At 47.0% G+C, this 20,404-nt stretch overlaps 3 protein-coding genes and 2 pseudogenes across 3 annotated transcripts; all 5 read right to left on the bottom strand.

Annotated features, from left to right (window-relative positions):
• Nucleotides 1-6,291: 6,291 nt before the first annotated feature.
• LOC119317936 (BTB/POZ and MATH domain-containing protein 1-like) lies at nucleotides 6,292-7,368 on the bottom strand. The gene has a single exon (XM_037592441.1). It carries the CDS (start codon nucleotides 7,366-7,368, stop codon nucleotides 6,292-6,294), a length of 1,077 nt encoding a protein of 358 aa, XP_037448338.1.
• A 2,286-nt stretch (nucleotides 7,369-9,654) lies between these two features.
• LOC119316702 lies at nucleotides 9,655-10,730 on the bottom strand (annotated as a pseudogene).
• A 1,312-nt stretch (nucleotides 10,731-12,042) lies between these two features.
• On the bottom strand, nucleotides 12,043-18,976 carry LOC119316100 (annotated as a pseudogene).
• On the bottom strand, nucleotides 14,523-15,839 carry LOC119314549 (BTB/POZ and MATH domain-containing protein 1-like). Its single transcript, XM_037589256.1, has one exon. The coding sequence runs from the start codon at nucleotides 15,837-15,839 to the stop codon at nucleotides 14,763-14,765; it is 1,077 nt and encodes a 358-aa protein (XP_037445153.1). The 3' UTR covers nucleotides 14,523-14,762.
• A 29-nt stretch (nucleotides 18,977-19,005) lies between the features above and the next one.
• On the bottom strand, nucleotides 19,006-20,084 carry LOC119315398 (BTB/POZ and MATH domain-containing protein 1-like). The gene is made up of 2 exons (XM_037590025.1): nucleotides 19,771-20,084; nucleotides 19,006-19,732 (listed from the first exon to the last, which is right to left on the bottom strand). Exons 1-2 carry the CDS (start codon nucleotides 20,082-20,084, stop codon nucleotides 19,006-19,008), a joined length of 1,041 nt encoding a protein of 346 aa, XP_037445922.1.
• Between the last annotated feature and the right edge of the window lie 320 nt (nucleotides 20,085-20,404).

Genomic DNA, 20,404 nt, shown 5'->3' on the forward strand with positions numbered 1-20,404 from the left:
ACTAAGCCTGACCAAGTAGTTTGGTCCCTTGGCTACAAAAAGATTTTTACTACTAAATACTTTTATGAACATAATGGAACCTTGTTGGCTGTGATTTTAAATGGATTTGGAGTGCTAAATTCCCTTTAAAAATCCTGATATTTTTTATGTAAATCGTGTGGAAGAATCATACTCTTTGTGCATGTGGGTGACACTGAGAAGTAATAAATGTTGAGGAAATCATCACTGTGAAAGCAAGGATTTGTGAATATGGACTTGATGGTTGGTTTTATTTTTTTCAGGCCTCGAGTGTGAGAGAAGTTAAACACCCCAAGTTATTTTTCACAACTGCACCATGAAGAGAAAATAAATAGAATGAACTCAAACGACATGCTACCACATGACGGTTGCAACCAACCGCACGTCACCGTGTTCTTGACTTGTCCACAAGCGTGGCGCAACATGTGATTATGCTCAGCGATAAGTATTTTCATCCCTTTAGCATTTAGCACTACTTCTAGTCAGCCAATCAAGGAAGACAAAATAAGGTGATTTTTTTGCAGCCAGTAGGATATATTATGCAAGGATAGTTGTCGCAAAAAGAAAAATATGAAATGATAGTAAAATTAAATTAGTAATACAAATACTCTGATTACATTAGCCTAGCCTAGAAACAACAATGATTCACCCACTCACTAATCCTAGCTAGAACGCTTATGAGCTCGACCAAGATAGAAGGGCAACTCGAGGTTAGATGCTGGAAGCCGTCGGTGACCATCATGACAGCCAGGTGTGCCAGAGCGGAAGATCAAAATAATGAAGGGGAGGAGACAAGTGAAGGGAAGGCGGAGGTGAATGACGTGGAGACCCGGGGCTTTCCAACAGGAAAAGGGGAACAAGGTTAAGGAAAAGCACACAGGTGGTGGGAAACGGGAGGGGCGAAGGACGTCGACGCCATTAAACCAGTGAACCCCAGTTATTTTTTTGCCTCCTAGCCCTTATATTGGTAGATTTTTTTTAAAGGAGGGGTGAATAAGGAATGGTTGTTGTAATGCTTGTAACAAGAAATTTTAAATATCAACACATGATATGGTCTTGTTGTAACAATGTGGTTACACAACCTAGTAAAGGTCTTCATAGGTGCACCACCTAGTAAAAGCCCTCATTGGCTTGCGAAATAATTTGGCGGCCTTTCATACGGTGAGTTTCGATGAGTCCTTGGGCGCCTGCTGCCATGAACAAAGTGGTCGCCCACTGCAGTAGGTATTGAAAGTTTGTTGGGCATTGGCAGCTCAGGAGCCTGTCCTGGAGGCTGAAACGGGCGGTAGTTATTCAGCGGAAACTGATGCATAATTCGTCCAAGGGCAGCTGTGTTAACCATGGGGTATGCTGGATGGGCGTTCATTGGACCTGATGAGATCCAACCGGCAAGATGTACCGAGTTAGGTTGGAAGGTTGGTTGATACTGCAATGGCAATGCCTGCTGGTAGTTGACATAGTCTGAGCGTGTGCAATCAACATACCCAACATGACTCCCATTGTACCTAGTAGTTAATGTATCCAAGAAGCCAAAGCTTTGATGGGATGTCAAGTTTGACCCACCATTCTGAGCTCGATTTGGCGCAATAACCACTTCTTGGGCATGAGAACTCGGGCATCGATTTCTAGTCACATTTACGGAGTGGCTTGCCTGTACACTTTGGGGGTAAGCATCTAGATCTCGATTTGGCATATCAATTACATTTTTAGGACAAGACCTGAGTTGTTGATTTTCGGTTACAGTTCCAGAGCTGCTTGCTCGTAAAATCAGTCACAAAGCTGGAGTGTTGCTCAGATACTTTGACAACACTCAGGGAAAGTGGGAGCAGTGGTCATCCAATTCAGCAGCAGGGCAGGGTACCATTGTCTTCAGTATTTTATTTCCCATGTCAATAGAGATCATTTGCGCCTTCTTGATGTCCAACCTCACCAAGCAATTCATGTGGACAACATCATCACCATTGATGCTCAGGGTGGGGAAAGATGGTAGCAAGTTCATTATTGATGAGTTACCAGCAGTTTTGTCCCCAAGCCCAGCCAACAAAGCAGAATGGTCTTGGTTCACAACCAATATGTCATCACCATGAACACGGCACCCCCTGCGCCAACCATCGTCCGAAAGGAGTCTTTTCCATATGACGGACCTCCAACCAATTAACTTGTGAGGCTCCATGGAGTCCAAATCATTGTTCTGTTTCACAAAGGATGGATCATCACAAGTTTTATCCGGAAGATATGCCGCCGCAATGCCTTCTTCATCTTTGTTTTTTGGGGGTAAAGAAATAAGTTCGATCTCGACTAACTTGAGCGATCCATTGATGCAAGTGATGTCTCGAATGACCCATGGGCACAAATGACAATCAGCCTCGTTCCCAGGCATCAGGCCAGGAAGTGGGACAAACCACACGCATGCATAAGTCTCATCAGAGAGCACGTCGCACACCATAATACCCCTCCAAAGATCGACCCAGCCTAGCAGGCTCCCTCCAAGGGGGATTACCTTGTGCGATGCAACAGGAAGCTGCTCCTCAATCGGTGGTTTCTCCAGATAAGCAGGTTTCCTGGTCCATGCTCTCGACACCGACGAGTACAGGTGAAGTTCATATCCTCCTTGAGCATCATCACGGCTCGGGCACAGACCAGCCAGGATGTACTCCCCGCCGTCGCCGCAACAGTGAATGCCAAGATCGCGTGCCACGAGGAAGCTACGATCCGGTGGGTCCGGAATCCGGGAGAGCGTCGGTGGTCTACCTGGAACGGCCTGGTACATGTAGTACTCACTGGACCGCTGCACGAGTCTGGTGGACCAGTTGAGCGGCAGGTGCATGAGAAGGAACTGCTTCTCCGAGCGGACAACGCGTGGCTCGCCGGCGAAGTTGGCGTGCTGGAGGCCGGGGCAGTGGATGCACACGTAGGAGAGGGCCGGCGGGTGCGCGAAGCAGATGGAGACCTGGACGGCGTGGCCTTTGCTTGTCTCGGCTGCCGCCGTGGTGGAGTTGTGGCGGTCGGCAAGGTAGACCCTTGTGTCGAGGCTGATCCATGGTGGGAGGCCTTGGGAGGCGTTCAGCTCTGTTATGGTGGGCGGGTTCAAGCAGGCCGCGACCCTGGTATCTGATCCAGTCATTGTTCTCGGCCGAGGGGTAGATCTGATCTGTGCGTGTTGCCGATCTGTGTCTGAGCAGGTATTTTTATGGGATCGATGATGGGTGCGCAGGGAGAAACCGGGGCGGATTTGAGAGGTGGCTTCTCGATCGTGTTTGGGTAGGATTGTGTCGCCAACATCTATCTACGTACGAGGCGGAAGGCTCGTGCCGTATACTCTGCGAGCACAAAGCCGGTGAACTAATTGTGGTTCCCTGCAAAAAAAAAACTAATTGTGGTTTCGTACTAAAAATTGGTCCGCGAGTATGGACGGTGAACAACGCGACGGGCACAAGCCGTCCAACATGCTGGACCGGCCAATTTTTAGTAGGAAACCACAATTTATAGCTGGATCCATCGGGACGCAACTTAGTTTGATTGACATCACGTACATAACCTTGCAAATACTCTCGATCCTCGTCCAGCTACACAGACGTCTGCGACGAGATCAAGCTAGAGATCAAAGATGGATGAGACGGCCGCGCCGCTGCCGGAGGCGGTGTCGCTCCCAGACGACGCCATCCGTGAGATCCTCGTCCGCGTGGAAGGCACGGCCACTCTCTTCCGCTGCGCCGTGACGTGCAAGAACTGGAGCCGCCTCGTAGCCGACGCCTCCTTCCTTCGTCGTTGCTGGCCGGATGATCATGGGGCGAGCCGCTTCCTCGCCGGGTTCTTGGCCCCGAAACGGCTCGACCGTACGGACCCCGACTTCCGGACAGGGAAGCCCATGTTTGCGACGTTTTTTGTCCCGACGCCACGGTCGGTGTTCGCCCGCCGCTCCCTCAGCTCCTTTTTCCCCAACGCCGACGCGTGCAACCTCGACAGCGCGGAGCCGCTCACTGCGCGCCGCGGCCTCCTTCTCGTGCGCCTCTCCCCGAACGTAGCTGCTGGCTATAAGTATGGCAAGTCTGTTGTTCATCTGGCCGTGTGCAATCTGCTTGCCGGCGTGTGCGAAGTGCTTCCCCCACTATGCGAACATTTGGACTTCCGTGAAAGCAGCTACACCATCCTAACTAGTGCAGACTACTCGTCGAGCGCAGAGCAACAGTCTTTGCAACCGGGCTACTCGACCTTCTTTAAAGTGCTAATCATCGGCCCGATGAAATTCGGCCCGCCCAGCCTTTATAGGTTCTCATCCAGTGAGTCAAGGTGGAGTAAGCCTATAAAATTAACTTTTGACACTGCTGGAGGGATCCGTGACTGTAAGCATCCCGATGCCATTGTGTCCCGCGGTAAGGTGCATTGGAGCGTCCGGAATTGGTATCCTGACTACTCTCTTGACATGGACATGAAGACGTTGCACATCTCTCAGACAATGATCATGGACAGGACAACTTACTCAGAAACCAACAAGACCCACAACTTGCGGTCACCGCTGAAGGGACACCCTTGGTGTTACTTCTGTCAAGACCAGGCCTCCAACTAAAGGTCTGCACGCGGCAAGATGGAAGAAAGAGCGAGAATGGTGCTGTTGTCAAGGCCACGTGGCTCACCACGCGCACTGTCGAGTTGAAACCACCTAGTCCGATTAAAAGAAGGCCAGAGAAAATATACCTGAGGTTGTTAGGAGAGAAGAGTGGAACGATGCTACTCAAGGATAGTCAGAGGCACATTTACATTGCTGACGTTGAGACAGGAGAGATGGAGAAGTTTGAGTTGCCTGACGGTTTTGATGGGCTTAACCGTCGGAAGGTCGTGCTGTTCGAGATGGACTGGTTGGCGCTATTTGTTTCCCGGCTCCGGAAGTGGTAGGTGCATGTATGTAAGTCGAGTTTACGCACAAAAAGGTCAGCCCAAAGATTAGTTATTTTTTTTGTTCTGTCATGTTTCAGCGTTGGGTGGATCATGAGCATCATTGTTAAGCCAAGTCACGCTTGTTACTGGTTTTGCCCAACATGAACTCCATTTTTGGTCTTTAGCTTGTTAGTTGTTTTGAGTAGCTTTGATAAGACATTTGAGAAATTTATGCATTTAATTCCTATTTTGTATAAACGTGTGGAAGCATCAGGCTCTTGTGCATGTTGGTGACATTGAGAAATAACAAATGTTGAGGAAATCCTCAGTCTAAACACAAGGATTTGTGAAGCTAAATAAGATGGACTTGACGGTTGCTTCTTCTTTTTTATGCTGAGGGTGTGAAGAAGTTAATTCTCATAATTTCATAATGCTATCATGTGACGACACTTAACCAGCCCGCATCACTAGTGTCAGATGGTGTGGGACGGCTTTGCGTGATATAAGTACTTTGGGTGTTCGATGAACCATGTAGTTCTTTGATAAAGGGAAATATAATAAAACTTCACGTCCTGAACTAATTTCTACCGAGCGGCGTTGGGGCTCTCCATGTCCTATTATCTGATGAACATGGGGTAGCACCGCCCCTCATAGAGGTGAATTCGCCAACTGACTCCAACACCATCGATGCTGCTTGTCCTGCCTCAGCCTCCAAGCTGGCGAGACAGATATCTAATCGGACCTTTGCCGTCGCAACAACGTCTTTGTCTAGTACCAGGGATACGTAATCCGTGACCGATGAGCTCTTGGATCCCCTCTGCATAGTTTTCAGGACATCTGTCGATTTCTAGTTTCTCTAGATGTTGCCGCATGTGTTTGTAGATGCGCGGATCAATAAAAAATATTGCACAATGGATGTTCAATCAGCATATCTATCTAAAAAATAGTCATCGATGATAAATTGGCAAGTATGTCATTTCTCAAACAATGTGATTTCTACTTTGTATCTCCTTAGAAAGATAGGTAGGTGAAATCATGTACCACAGGAAGTAATAAAAATATAATAACAACATATAAGTAAACACGATTCAGAAACTATGGAGCGCCGAATGCTTAAGCAAGTTCAATATAAGACCACGAGCTACCATTGCCAAAAAACTTGAGCATTTTCTATGCCCTCTGATTCTGACGCATGTCATGGTTAACTGGCACAGTACATTGTGGAGATGCAATGAACGGACAAAACGTCGGCAAAACGAGGCTAATTTTTCATCTCGATCTTTAACAAGCTATAGGAAATGTCACGGATAAACTAAAACAGCTGCCTGATTACTGCATTAGTCTAGAAACCCAGATTCACCATTGCTGGAACACTCATGGACATCATCCATCACTCACCTAATGCGGCAAGCACATGTCCATGAGCTCCATCATAAGAGAAGGGCAGCTTTCCCACAGATGCTGGAAGCCGCTGGTGACCATGACCGCCCTGAGCTTCGTCGGATCTGCAAGAAAATCGAAGCACGCCTGCTTTGGTCCCTCACAATGGTGCTGCTCGGCTAGCGCCAGGATGGTCACGACCGTGTCCACGTTAATGCACTCACAGATCCACTCCTCACAGATTAGCTTCAGCCGCCCCATGCCATACCTGTCTGCCGCGATGAGAATTTTCCAGCACGTGATGTGGTCGTTCGCCATCCCCTGCAGTGACAGTGAGCTCGTGTACGCGTAACGGAGCAGCGCCTTGAACACCTCCATCTCCATGTCTTCCAAGCGCACGACGCCAGCAGCGGCAACATTGCCCTCCTTCATTGGTCCGAAGAGCTCAGCTGCGAAGACCGGCGAGCGGGCCGCGAGCACGCAACGGTGTGCGGCGACGGTCTCATCGCCAACCTCGAACACCATGTCGGCGCCCTTCTCAGTCTCGAGGAGCTCACCAAAGTCCTGGGACGAATCGCATGGGGGCACGGAGACGTAGGCCACAGCGTTGTCCGTGGAACGGTACCTGTGTATGACAAGGATGTCGCACCGGACCATGAACGAGTTGTTCTTTAGATGCTTGGAGTTCTCCAGGACCTTCCTGTTGATGAACTTCGTACACACCCAGCGGCCCCTGGAGGTGAATTCGTCCACCGATGCCAACGCCAGCAACGCCGCCTGCTTCGCCTCCTCCTCCTCGCCCGCGAAACAGAATCTGAACTGGGCCTTCACCGCCGTCGCGCCATCTTCTTCTTCTAGTTCCAGGGAGAAGGACACATAGTCCGCAGCCTCCGAGCGATCACCGTTGGGGTAATAGTAGATGCACCAACGGTGGCCGCCGACTGTGAAGGGCTGTGAACCGATCCCCTCGCCGGTGGGGACGCCCTTGGTTCGGGAGTAGTCGTGGATTGTGAGAAAGTGGTACCCTTCCGTTTTGTCGGCGACGATGGCGGATGCAGACCTCGACGGCGACATTGTCGGCCTACTCCTCGACATTGGCGGCGGTGAACGAAACAACTGTGCGTAGGATGGTTTCTTAAGTTCGATTTTGATATATACGACGCTGCTGCACTGCAAGCCGCACAGATTAAAAAGATGATGCAATCCAACGGTGCATGTGATACATCGTACTAAGGTGAGATTGTGGATTGAAATTATTGTCTCGTACGCTTAGGGGAGACGAAAGGAGGAGGGAGATCCTTTGGAAGATTTCGCCCAAATCTCCACACGTCAATTGTGGCTGAAACAATTTTGATGAACATGACGGTACATGTATAAGGGGTTTCCTGCATATATTTCTCACATGTACATGTATATATACTGGCCTATGGCTACCTGGAAATACAAGTTGCATATTTCCTAACAATGTCGAAGATGCTTTCGTTCATAGTGATATCCAGGAAATACATTTTCAGGCTGCACATGACTTGAACACAAACCGTGAAAAGTTCTTATGCTGATCCTTTCATAGCATAAAGATCCAAGAGACTAGCATTGAGATAGATCATGCTTCAACAAGAAGGTATTTACGGACTGATTTGCATTCAAGAGGTTGGTATATCACTACAATGAATCAGCTTCAGTTAGCTGGCCATTACTACTACGTAATGCTAAGTGACTATCAGTGGATTTTGGCATAGTTATTCCTGACATGTCTGAGAGTTTTGTCGGGTCTTTATCTGGCTACATGTCTGTGAGAAAATAGTGTAAAATCCTCAAATACACCTCTATTGACAGAGGAAAGGTAAGAGTTATGTACGTCAGTGCCTCTCTTAGTTGCAGAACTGTAGCGACAACATGTAATGCAAGGACACTACAAAGAAATACTAAGATCACTTTATCAGCACATGCAGTCTATCAGTTGGTACAAAAAGGAAAAAAAAAACAGCCAAAATTCTGCGAACCTGGGAGAGTGGGTTCGTGGAGAAGTCTGGGATGGAGAGGAAATCATCCTCCGAGATGAACCCCTTGGTTCAGCTGGCAGAAGAAGCGTTATCTCTCCTGCTGTGAGACTTCAATTCAGTTGGGTAAAAACAACATCCCCACATAAATTAGACGAAAATTATGGTAATAAAAGGAAAAAATGTTGTGCTTTTGCTGACACTGCATATCATCTCCAATCGATACCTGACACATGTTCCTTTTCAATTTAAGATAGGAAAAAAAACTGTACAGTAGTGCCCAGAATTGCTTTTACATTTCTGTGATATGAAACCATCAGCAGAAAACACTGTTATTGAAAAAAAAAGTGGCTTACTGCTGGCCACTGACGATTAAATTGTAATTTCACAGGCAGCATTGACCATATGCAGGGTATGAAGAAATGATTGTTGGATGTTTTAATTCTCTAAACTGTGATGGCATCTCATGATCCTCATCTGAATTCCTTGTTTTCTGATAGCCCTTAACCAACATGGCACCTCTAGTGGTAAACAGAAGCAGCCAACCGTACATCTGTTGGTTTATGATGTAACAGTGTTAAGTGATGAATAAAGAGGTACCTTTTTTGCAGTAAAAGGCAGACATATTGCCAACAAGGCGGCAATGAAAATTCTAGAAGCAAACTGATTTTCATGATTTGTACAGAATTTTCATGATGCATCCGATTCCTAAATCAGCACATCCTCAAAGGTATGGATATTGGTTGTTATATGTACCCTGCACAATTCCTTGGCAACAAGATCTCTTCTTTTTCATTGTTTCCAACTAGTGTCACATGTCAACCCTGAGTTTTGACCCAAGAAAGCAAAAAGGAGAAATTTACAGAAGCAACGTGGATGCAATGATCAAGCTATCTGGTAACAATCTCCTCGGAAAAAAAGAAAGCACAAGTGTGTTGCATTACTCATGCAAAGCGTTCTATATAGGCAGGTGAAATAATATAACCAGAAAACTGAGAGTTGCCCAGTCGAAATTAAATCAGCAGAGCTACCTGAAAAGTATCGTCCATGATAAATTGACAAGGGTGCCATTGCTGAAACAAGGTGATACTAGCTACCCCACAGTTAGTGCAGATGAATTCATAGACCACAAAAATAAGTTTAATAACATAAGTCAATAAGGTTCAGAGACCATAGAGTACCCATTGCTAAAACAGAAGCAATATATCATGTCAAAGACCTAAAACCCATGGGCTACCAGTATTAGTACCCAAAGCCTGAGCATTTTATTCCCTTTAATTCCAATGCATTCCAGGTTAACTGGCAGAATTGCGGGGATGCAGCGATATACTATAAGAGTCAAAGACAGCTAGCTGAGTAATTACCACTCGGCATGAACTACTCAACTAATGCGCAACATGGCCATGAGCGCAACCATAATAGAAGGGCAGCTCGTGCTCAGATGCTTGAAGCCGTCCGTGGACACGAGAGCCCTCACATTATTTGGAGCAGTGAGAAATTCTAGGCATGCCTTCTTGAGCCCCTCACAGCGGTGCTGCTCGGCTAGCGCCAAGATGGTCGCCACAGTGCCGACCTCGATGTACTTGCACAACTTCTCCTCGCAGATCAACTTCAGCCGCCTCATGTCGTATCTGTCCGCCGCGACGAGTAGGTGCTGGTACACGGCTTCTTCGTCTTCCTTATTGCTCATCTCTGGCAATGAGCCGGTGTATGCGAAATGAAGCAAAGCCTTGAACAGATCTGGCTCAATGTCTTCTACGCGAATGACACCTTCGACATTGCCCTTCTTCATGGGTCCGAAGAGCTCGGCAGCAAACACCGGAGAGCGGGCAGCGAGCACACACCGGTGTGCACAGACGATCTTACTGCCGACCTTAAACACCACGTCAGCGCCGTTGTCGCTCTCGAGGAGCTCGCTGAGGTGCTGGCGCAGGTCGCATGGGGGCACGGAGACGAAGGCCGCCGCGTCATCCACCGCGCGGCAATCATGAAAGACAATGATGTCGCACCGGATGGTGAAGGAAACGTTAGATGCTCGGAGCTCTGCAGGTCCCAACTTTTGATTAACTTCGGGTGCTCCCAGCCGCTCCAGGAAGCGAAGTCCTTCACCGGTGACCATGTGAGGCTCAACTCCTGCCACAACTCCTCCTCGCACACGTCCCTGTCGCCGGCGAGGCAGAAAGAGAACTGGGCCTTCACAGCCGCCGCGACATCCTCGTCTAGCACCAGCGAGAGGGATACGTAATCCTCGACCGCCGAGCTGAGGCCGTTGGGGTAGTACCCGATGCGCCAGCGATGGCCGCCGATGGTGAAGGGTCTGGATTTGACGCACTTTCCGGTGGGAGCGGTGATTCTGGTATCGGAGTAGCCGTGGATCGTGAGAAGATGGCGCCCTCTCGCCCTGTCGGACACGATGGCGGACCTCGACAGCTCTCCGTCGGCTACGGCGGCCGCCATTGCCGATGCGCTCCGCGGAATTGGGCGCTCGATCTTAGCTCTCGTGGGGGGATGGGCTTGCGCTACTGCTTCGGGCGGCGAGGGTTTAGCGCCGCGGCTATAAAGGAGGAGCGGGGAAGGAAACGAGCGAGACCGGTGGGCTGGAAGGTTCGCCCAAATCCCCACCGGGCCGGGCCCGCACGTCATCGCCCGTAATGGCTGAAACGAATTTTCTGATTACGAAAGCATGTGCGTTTCAAATACTCCCTCCGTCCGAAAATACTTGTCCTAAAAATGGTTGAAAATGAATGTATCTATAACTAAAATAAGTCTAGATACAACCATTTCTAAAACAAGTATTTCCGGACGGAGGGAGTAATTGTCAAAACAATCATAAATAAGACCATGTACTTTCAAACTGAGAAGATGAAAATGGAGGTATCAAAAGTTTTAAAATACTATATACTAGTGAGCATGGACGACAAAACGATCACACTCTTTTCCAAATTTCACATGTATGTGGTGTCATGCATGATTTTTCTCACATGTCCTAAAATTCTGCGATATGAATTCTCTCCGACCTAACATGGCAAGTGGCTCAACCTCCGGCACCACATATGAATCCAAGATGAGGTTATGATTTTCTGCATAGTTTGGCAACACGTTTTTTCTCTAAAACCGTAGTAATTCATAACCATATTAGTATTCCAATGCCTAGGAAATGAATACCTCGCTCTTATAAAGCAGCAGTTTTGCTCAGTTTGATTTATAAAAAAAAGAGGTCTAGACCTCATCTGTTGTATTTGAAAACCATGGCTTTTTAAAAGCCCACACTATTCTCTTAAAACTCAAAAACAAAAACGAGGATGCCAAAGGTAGCCTAAATTTTACGGACATTCTTACAACCATTTCAAGGAACGAGTACTAACTTTTTTTTTGAGGATCCATAACAAACTAACTACAAGCAAGATTTGGCCATATGTGTACAGGTACACAAGAAAGCAACTGTGAGTGCCACTCTGTTTTCTTTCAAGTTCTACAGGGTATGGACAAATTGTTTTCGACAGACAGACAGAGCTTGCATCCTCATCTGCCGAACCCAATTGTTTTTCACTAGTGGATTGGTACTTCCACATCCATCTTCACTTCTTCAGGACAGGCTGGTCGATGATCTGAAACCACATCAGAAAATAAGTTGCAGATGAGTCCAGAGTATGGTATAAGAACAGAAGGCAATACAGAACAGGTCCCGGCAATATACTGCTAGCAGTACAGAGCAGAGGGCGACATGAAGTCCATACATGCTATGGAACCTCTCTTGACGTCACATCTCTTGTTTTGCAAGTGAATGTACTATGCAATGAAATACATGTTTGTTAAGAAGTGAGAACCTCACTTTGTCGCGCTGACATTGATGATCCTGTTAGGTCCGGTAAAACCTCTGCCGGGTCCTTGAAGGTTGCTTTCCCTTTGCCCATCGATATCATACACCTTAAGCATCACTGTTCCATGAAGCATAAAACCAAATCGATACCAGCAAATGAGTTATCATGAGGACCAAAGAGTCCATCTCAACATATACTCGTTTCAAAAATCAAAAGGAAAGAAAACAATAAATTCAAACACGATTAAGAATTACACTTGATCTTTTTCTGAAGGCTGGCCCTTGCGTTCAAGTAGAGGGGAAGGAAACAAAATCTTTAAAGTTCAAATTATCAACCATACGTAGCAACCTCTGCACAAAAGCAGAGAAATGAAAGCTCAAAAAACCACACCCATGCCTATAATTGACATTGCTGAATCTCCAAAGTATAGCTTTGACAGTCAAACATAGAACAACAAGAATCAACAATCGTTTTTTCTCTTGTGGAACTGCATGAGATATGGCATATGAGATAGTACTAAGTTTTACAGGGAAAGAAAACGAGCAGCCGATCTTCTAGGGAAAGAAAACGAGCAGCCGATCTTCTACAGCATGCATTTTGGCAAAATAATTATATGGGCCACTGAACTTTGATGGACTACTGATATTACCTTTTACTGGAATGAAGATTGCTGCTAAATCATAGGTCCTATCTGAAGACTATGATGACATTCGCATCTACTGAAGCTAACCTAAGCTGGAGCGTTTTTCCAACAAGATGTGGAAGATGCTTTCATTCATAGTGATGTTAATGAAATAAATTTTCAGGTTCCACATGACTTAAACACAAACTGTGAAAAAAGTTCTTATGCTAATCCTTTCATAGCATTGAGATAGACCATGATCATCAACAAGAAGGTATTCACCAACTGATTTGCATTGAACAGGTCGGCATATCACTACAATGGATCAGCTTCAGTTATCTGGCAATAGCTACTACTTACTACTAGGTGACTATCAGTTGATTTCTGATCAAGATGGTTATTTTCAGAATTTTTGGGGTATCTGACACTCAATGTCAAAGCAGCACATCTGACATGTTTGACGGTAATGTTGGGTCTTTGTCTTGGGGCTATATGTCTGAAAAAACAATCTAAAATCCTCAAATACACATCCTAGATGGAGTTCTAATTCACTTTTCCCCACAATTTACAGAGGAACACTAAGGGTTATGTAAATCAGTACCTCTCTTGGCTGCAGAACTCTGCACTAAACCTAGGGGGGAACCACAGGCTGCATAGCTCACTAGTGTAGCAACAGCATAATCCAAGGACAGTACATAAAACCAAGATCACTATTGGCATGTGCAGCCGATCAGTTCGTACAAAAAGGGGCAAAGCAGCCAAAACTCTGCGGACCTCAGAGAGCAGTTTGGTGGAGAACTCAGGGATGTAGAGGAAGCCCTTGGCGTTATGGTAGAGCTGGCAGAACCGCTCGTACCTGCTGCGAGACTTCAGTTCAAATGGAAAAAAACAGCAACACCACATCAATTAATTCTGGTAATGGTAGAACAAAGTGTTGTGTTTCTGTTGACACTACCGATCACCAACACAACACACTTGTGCTGCTTTCAATATAAGATAGGAAATGGCTTTGCTGCTCCCTGAAGATTGACTTACAATTTCACAGGCAACCTGGCCCGCATCGAAAACAAGAAAAGAAAATGTTGGATGTTTTAATTACTGAGTTGAGATAGTATCCCATGACCCCCATGCAAATTTCTTGTAATGCGACTGGCCTTAACCAACATGATACCTCTTCTGATGAACATAATCAAATTATTGCGTTTAACATGTACTTAAAACATACCAACAACAGCAAGCCGAGAGGCAAACTGGTTTTCATGATTTGTCAGAGAATTTTCATGACGCCCTTGTTCCCAAATCACCAAATTCTCAAGGGTATGGGTATTGATCGTTACCTGCAGAATTCCTGGATCTTTTTCTTCATTTCCTACTAGTGTCAACCCTGTTTTTTTAGTCGTATAAGGAGAAGGAGAAGGGGAGAAAATAACAGGACCAGCAAAGATGCAATGATCAAGATATCTGATAAGAAAGCAATGTTTGATTAACAGGCAGAGTAGATAAGAGAATGTGTTGACATCTCCTTAAGAAATAATATAACCAGATAACTAACAGTTGTGCAGTGAAGATTCACTCGGCACAAGTGTAGCATTCATCTGTATGCATAGGAAATAATATAACCAGATCTAACCAGATAACTAATAGTTGCCCGGTGGAGGTTCAATCATCACAACTACCTGAAAAATAGCCATCCATTATAAATGGGCAAGGGTGTCATTGCTGAAACAGTCTGATACTGCTCATCTCCTTAGAAAGATATGGTCGCTGAAATCATGTACCACGAAAACCAAGTGATAATAATATAAGTTTAAATAAAGTTCAGAAAGCATGAAGCGCCCCATGCTAAACCACAAGCTATCATTGTCTAAAAACTTGAGCATTCTATGCCTTCTGATTCCAACGCAATTCCTGGTTAATTGGCATGGTTGCAGAGATGCAATGAACCGACAAAACAGGGCAAAATGAGGCTAATTTTGCATCTCGGTTGTTAACTCGGATAGATGCAGGACGGCTACCTGATTACTACATTAGTCTAGAAACCACGATTCACCGTTGCACTGGGGACATGGCCACGAGCTCGACCATAAGAGAAGGGCAGCTCACGCTGAGATGCTGGAAGCCGTCAGTGGCTGCGACGGCCCTCAGATTTTCTGGAGCAGCGAGAAAATCAAAGCATGCCTTCTTCAGGCCCTCACAGCAGTGTTGCTCGGCCAGTGCCAGGATGTTCGCCGCCGTGCCAATGTCAATGTACTCGCACAGCTTCTCCTCGCAAATCAGCTTCAACCGCCCCATGTCGAACCTGTGTGCAGCGACAAGCAGATGCTGGCAGGTGACGTCTTCCTCTTCTTTGCGCATCTTGGGCAATGAGCCAGTGTATGCAAAATGGAGCATTGCCTTGAACACCTCCACCTCCATGTCTTCCACACGCACGATGCCATCGTCAGCCTTGCCCTCCTTCATTGGTCCGAAGAGCTCGGCTGCGAAGACTGACGAGCGGGCTGCCAGCACACACCGGTGCGCGGCGATGGTCTCACCGCCGACCTCGAACACCACATCGGCACCTTTCTCGGTCTCGAGGAGCTTGCCAAGGTCCCCCTGCAGGTCGCACGGGGGCACGGAGACGAAAGCCGCCGCCGCCGCGTGCTGGGCGCGGTAACCATGGACGACGAGGATATCACACCGGACGGTGAACGAGTCGTTCTCTAGATTCTTGGACTTCTGCAGGTCCTCCCTTCTGATGAAGGTCGAGTACCAGTTGAGGAAGCAAGACCTCCTGGACGAGAATGTGAACACCGGCGCCGCCGTCAGCCCGGCCGCTTGAATTTTCTCCGCTTCCCCAGAGAGGCAGAAGCAGTGCTTCGCCTTCACCCCCGCCGCGACATCTTCGTCGAGGATTAGGGAGAGGGATACGTAATCCGCGACCGCCGAGTTCGTGCCGTTGGGGTAGTAGTCGATGCGCCAGCAGTGGCCGCCGACTTTGAAGCGCCTGGAACTGATCTTCTCTCCGGTGGGAAGGTCCTTGGTGCAGGAGTAGCCGTGGATGGTGAGGAAGTGGTGCCCGCTGGCCGTGTCGGCCACGATGGCGGACCTCGACGGCTTCCCGCTGGTGCCGGAGGACGCCATTGCCGACCTGCTCCGCGGAACGGGCACTCGCAGCTCTCGCGGCGGCGAAAGGGGGAGGAACGGAGAAAGGAGACGAGACTGATGGCGGCTTCTGGAGGAAGCTTCCCCCCAAGGGCCAAGGCCCAAATCCCCACTGGGCTGGGCTCCACACGTCATCCTCTGTAATGGCTGGAACGGATCTTACATCTGAGAGTTTCGAAAAGAATGTCAAACAACCATAAATAAGACCATTTTTTAAGTGAGAAGAGAAAAATTGAAGTAGCACAACTTGCAAAAATTTTGAAATTTATATTACTAAGCACGGACTAAAATGGATCATGTACCTTTTCCAAAATTCACACGTGTGTGATGTCATTCATGGTTTTTCTTAGTTTTTTTTCTTCTAATTGCATATATGAATTCTCGCTATGCTAGCGACAAATATGTGTTCTACTCCAACCAGTAGATATGTTCGGATTTTAGTCCTCGCATGAGCGGCGCTCAAATGGATGGCGACGCTTCATCTTTGAGTAGGTCTTTCGGGCTTCGATCCACCTCGAGTCCATTCATCGCAACAAACTCGACGGAGCTTTGACATAAATTTTTGTTAACTCCTTGCTACGACAAGGTTAGTGTTTCTCGTCGCACATAGGCGACGGCGATATTTAGTGTCAAGTTCTTCTAATTTATTGAGTTCAACGGCGATGACCATGGATCCGGGGCACTAATTTTTAGGGGCATGTGTATGAAGACTTCTTGACTGTCATCGATAAGATCAGGTCGGCTTCGGGACCGTAACGGCGATAGTAGTGCGTCGGCGGCCCATTCAGCCGTCGCCAGTGGTCGTTTAGTAGTCCAAGGACCTCGATGTAAACTCTTATCATGCTAGGGTGAGAAGACGAGATTATAATTTTTCGTATAAATTTTATTGACACTCCCCACAACCATTGTAGGTCCTCTTTGGATTGCAGAAAATTAAAACCACAGGAATTGAAAAAACATAGGATAGGATGCCACACGTTGAGAATTAGAGGATGCCGCCCCGCATGTTGCTGTGAGGATCAATTGCATATGCTTGAGTGATTTGATTGTATGGGACATGAATTGTTGAATTAATAATAAATGAATTAAAACTAAAAAACATATTATATACTATATTTGATTATTGAGTTAAAAATATTTATTGAATATAAGTGGCATAATATAAGGGGAAATTTTCATGCATGTTGAGTGGACTTTTGATGAGGTGGCATATGGTGTGGTGGGATGTGTGCATGGAATCAAGTAATAATGGAAAACTTTTTTTCATGCATGTTATGATGGCCCTTTGATGAGGTGACATGTGTGTATGTTAATATAATAGATATAGTAGGATCAACTATTTACGTATATATAAGATTTCTACATGATATATGACAAATAAATTTTGTGAGCGGTGTATTTGGATGGTGCGGAAGAAAAACATAGGAATTTTGGAGGATTGGTAAGAAAGTGTTGAAGGACAGAGTGCAAGTGTATTAGACTTCTCAAATGAAAAAAGAAACGAGGTTTGAGTTCATCTTGAGATTTCTATGGGATGAAGGGCATCCGAATTTAATAACCCCAATCCTAACATCGCTTCATGTTGGAGGTGAATTTTTTTTGTCGCGTCATTACCTTGCTGAAGGTATTGTGTACTTGTTGTTGTGCTGGTCTTCATTGTATGCTCTCAGCAACCAGGATGAAAATCCTTGTCCAGGCCATCTTCAGACAAACATGACGACGGTTAAGCAATGATATTTATCCCTTTTTGAAGGCGTTGTTGTGGAAGAAGTTGACTTAGTCGTAGGTGTTTATTTCATATCTTGTCATGGTTCAGCCGTAATTGTTTTTGTTACGTGCTCTGATTAATAATTAATAAGGATGGTTGTGTGCATACCAGGGTTTTAACATTCTTTTCGAGAAAATAAAAATAAAGGCTATGATCCAAAGAAAATTCATATGGACTAGAATATCTGAAATTCTTATATTTTCCCTGCCAAAGAGTGCATTAAGGAACTTCTATAATGGGCTAAACGGACACTCAGTTGTACTCCTTCCGTTCCCATGTTAGCTTGCAAAAATGTCTTATATCGTGGGGCAGAGAGGGTACCGTATAACGAACAGTCATGGCTATGAGGCCACTCACGCTCTATTGGCTGTGGAAATAAAAACTGGCAGGGTTATGGAAGATTATATCCGATAGACGAATATAACCTTTAAAGTTCAATCCAAAAAGTGGAAGGAAACGAAGTCCTTAAAGTTCAATCCATCAACCTCTGCATGAAACAGGAGAAATGAAGGCTCAATGGCAGACCAGTGTCAATTGGCACTTGCTGAATCTCCAAAGTATAGCTTTGACAGTCAAACATAGGACAAGGAGAATCAACAGAGCCAGTATTTTTTTTTTTACAACTGCAGTGATGTTCAGGAAATAAAATTTCAGGTTCCACATGACTTAAACACAAACCATGACAAGATTCTTTTTATGCTAATCCTTTCATACTATAGCATAAAAGATCAAGTTACTACAGTAGCATTTAGATTCACCTTGATCATCAACAAGGTTTCTAATCAAGATGATTTTTCAGGAATTCTGGAGTATCTGCCACTCAATATCTCAGCGACACATCTGACAGGTGTGCTGGGTCTTTGACTTTGGGCTAGATGTCTGTGAGAATACACCTCACAATTTACAGAGGAATGCTAAGGGTTATAAATTATAATAATCAGTGCCTCTCTTGGTTGCAGAACTATGCACGAAACATAGGGGGTCAGTACAGCTAAGTACTTAGTACTGTGGCAACAGCATAATCCAAGGACAGTACATAAAACAGATGACTTATCGATCAGCACATGCAATCAACCAGTTCATACCAAAAGGCACAAAGCAGCAAAAATTCCACGTACCTGGCAGAGCAGGTTGGTGGAGAACTCGGGGACGGAGGGGAACTCGTCCTCGGAGAATAACCTCTTGGCGCTGCGGTCCAGGTAGCAAACCACTCATGCCTGCTGCAGAGACTTCAGTTTGATTGGGAAAACAACAGTATCTTTGCAACAATGCCAATGAACCAGGAACAACAGTGTCTTCAGTACAATAAACTCACAAAGCAAGGCAAAATGAGGGTATAATTTTGCATCTAAGAGAGCTACCCAGATTACTCTTAGTCTAGAAAGATGTTTTAACATTGCTAGAACACTCAGAGGCGTTATCCAATGACATGGCCATGAGCTTGACCATAAGAGACGGGCAGCTCTCGCTGAGATGTTGTAAGCCGTCGGTGGCCACGGTGGCTCTCAGATTTGCCGGCAAGGCGAGAAAATTAAAGCACGCCTTCTTCAGCCCCTCACAGTGGTGCTGCTCGGCTAGCATGAGGATGGTCGCCGCCCTGCCAACATCGATGTACTCGCACAGCTTCTCCTCGCAGATCAGCTTCAGCCGCTCCATGCCGTACCTGTCCGCCGCGACGAGCAGATGCTGGCAGGTGACATCTTCCTCTTCCTTGCGCATCTCTGGCAAGGAGCCAGTATACGCGAAACGGAGCAGCGCCTTGAACACCTCGGCATCCATTTCTTCCACGCGCACGCTGCTGCCGGCGGCATTACCCTCCTTCATGGGTCCGAAGAGCTCAGCCGCGAACACCGGTGAGCAGGCCGCGAGCACGCACCGGTGCGCGGCAATGGTCTCACTACCGACATCGAACACCACGTCGGCGCCCATCTTGGTCTCGAGCAGCCTGCCAAGGTTCTGGCGCAGGTCGCAAGGGGGCACGGAGACGAAGGCCACCGCATCCGCCGCACGGTAACCGTGGAAGACGACGATGTCGCACCGCACGGTGAAGGAATCGTTCCTGAGATGCTTGGAGCTCTCCAGCTCATCCATTTTGATGAAGGTACTGTACGCCCAGCCCCCCTGGGAGGGGAAGTGGTCCACCGGTCTTGAAGCGCCTCCTCCTCCCCGCCGGCGAGACAGATGTCGAACTGGGCCTTCACCCCCGGCGTGACGTCTTCGCGTAGCAACAGGGAGAGGGACACGAAATCCGCGACTGCCGGCTTCGAGCCGTTGGGGTAGTATTCGATCCGCCAGCGGTGGCCGCCGATGAAGAAAGAGCGGGACTTGACGCGCTTTCCGGTGGGAATGGCCTTGGTGCGGGAGTAGCCATGGATGGTGAGAAGGTGGTGCCCGCTCGTCGTGTTGGCCACGACGGCGGACCTTGACGGCCCTCTGCCGGCGCCGGAGGACGCCATTGCCAACCTACTCCGCGAGACTGATGTGGGTTGTTGCTGCAGATTAATTTAGGCGAGGGTTTTGCGCAGCCAAAGGGTAATTTTTTTTTTTGAGAAAACCAAAGGGTAAATAGGAACGTACGGAGATGAAGACTCGCCACGGGCCCCGGGCCCCACATGGGAAAATTCGTAGTATCAACAAGTTAACCTTTCTTTTTGGGAAAAGCTTACCTTCACCGGCCGATTGCGCGTTCCCGTCCGATTTATGCTTCATCAGATGGTCGAGAGCACTCCCACGTCTGCTGGGGGTGTGTTCGTTTCCTGCAACTCACCTCTTGTTT

Source organism: Triticum dicoccoides, chromosome 6A (genome assembly GCF_002162155.2).
Source record: "Triticum dicoccoides isolate Atlit2015 ecotype Zavitan chromosome 6A, WEW_v2.0, whole genome shotgun sequence".
NCBI lineage: Eukaryota > Viridiplantae > Streptophyta > Magnoliopsida > Poales > Poaceae > Triticum > Triticum dicoccoides.

Coding starts and splice junctions, on each gene's coding strand:
- LOC119317936 (XM_037592441.1), bottom strand. CDS start 7,368: ATGTCGAGGAGTAGGCCGACAATGTCGCCGTCGAGGTCTGCATCCGCC.
- LOC119314549 (XM_037589256.1), bottom strand. CDS start 15,839: ATGGCGTCCTCCGGCACCAGCGGGAAGCCGTCGAGGTCCGCCATCGTG.
- LOC119315398 (XM_037590025.1), bottom strand. CDS start 20,084: ATGGCGTCCTCCGGCGCCGGCAGAGGGCCGTCAAGGTCCGCCGTCGTG. Junction 19,733..19,770: donor GAGGAGGCGCTTCAAGACCG/GTGGACCACTTC, acceptor CTGGGCGTACAG/TACCTTCATCAAAATGGATG.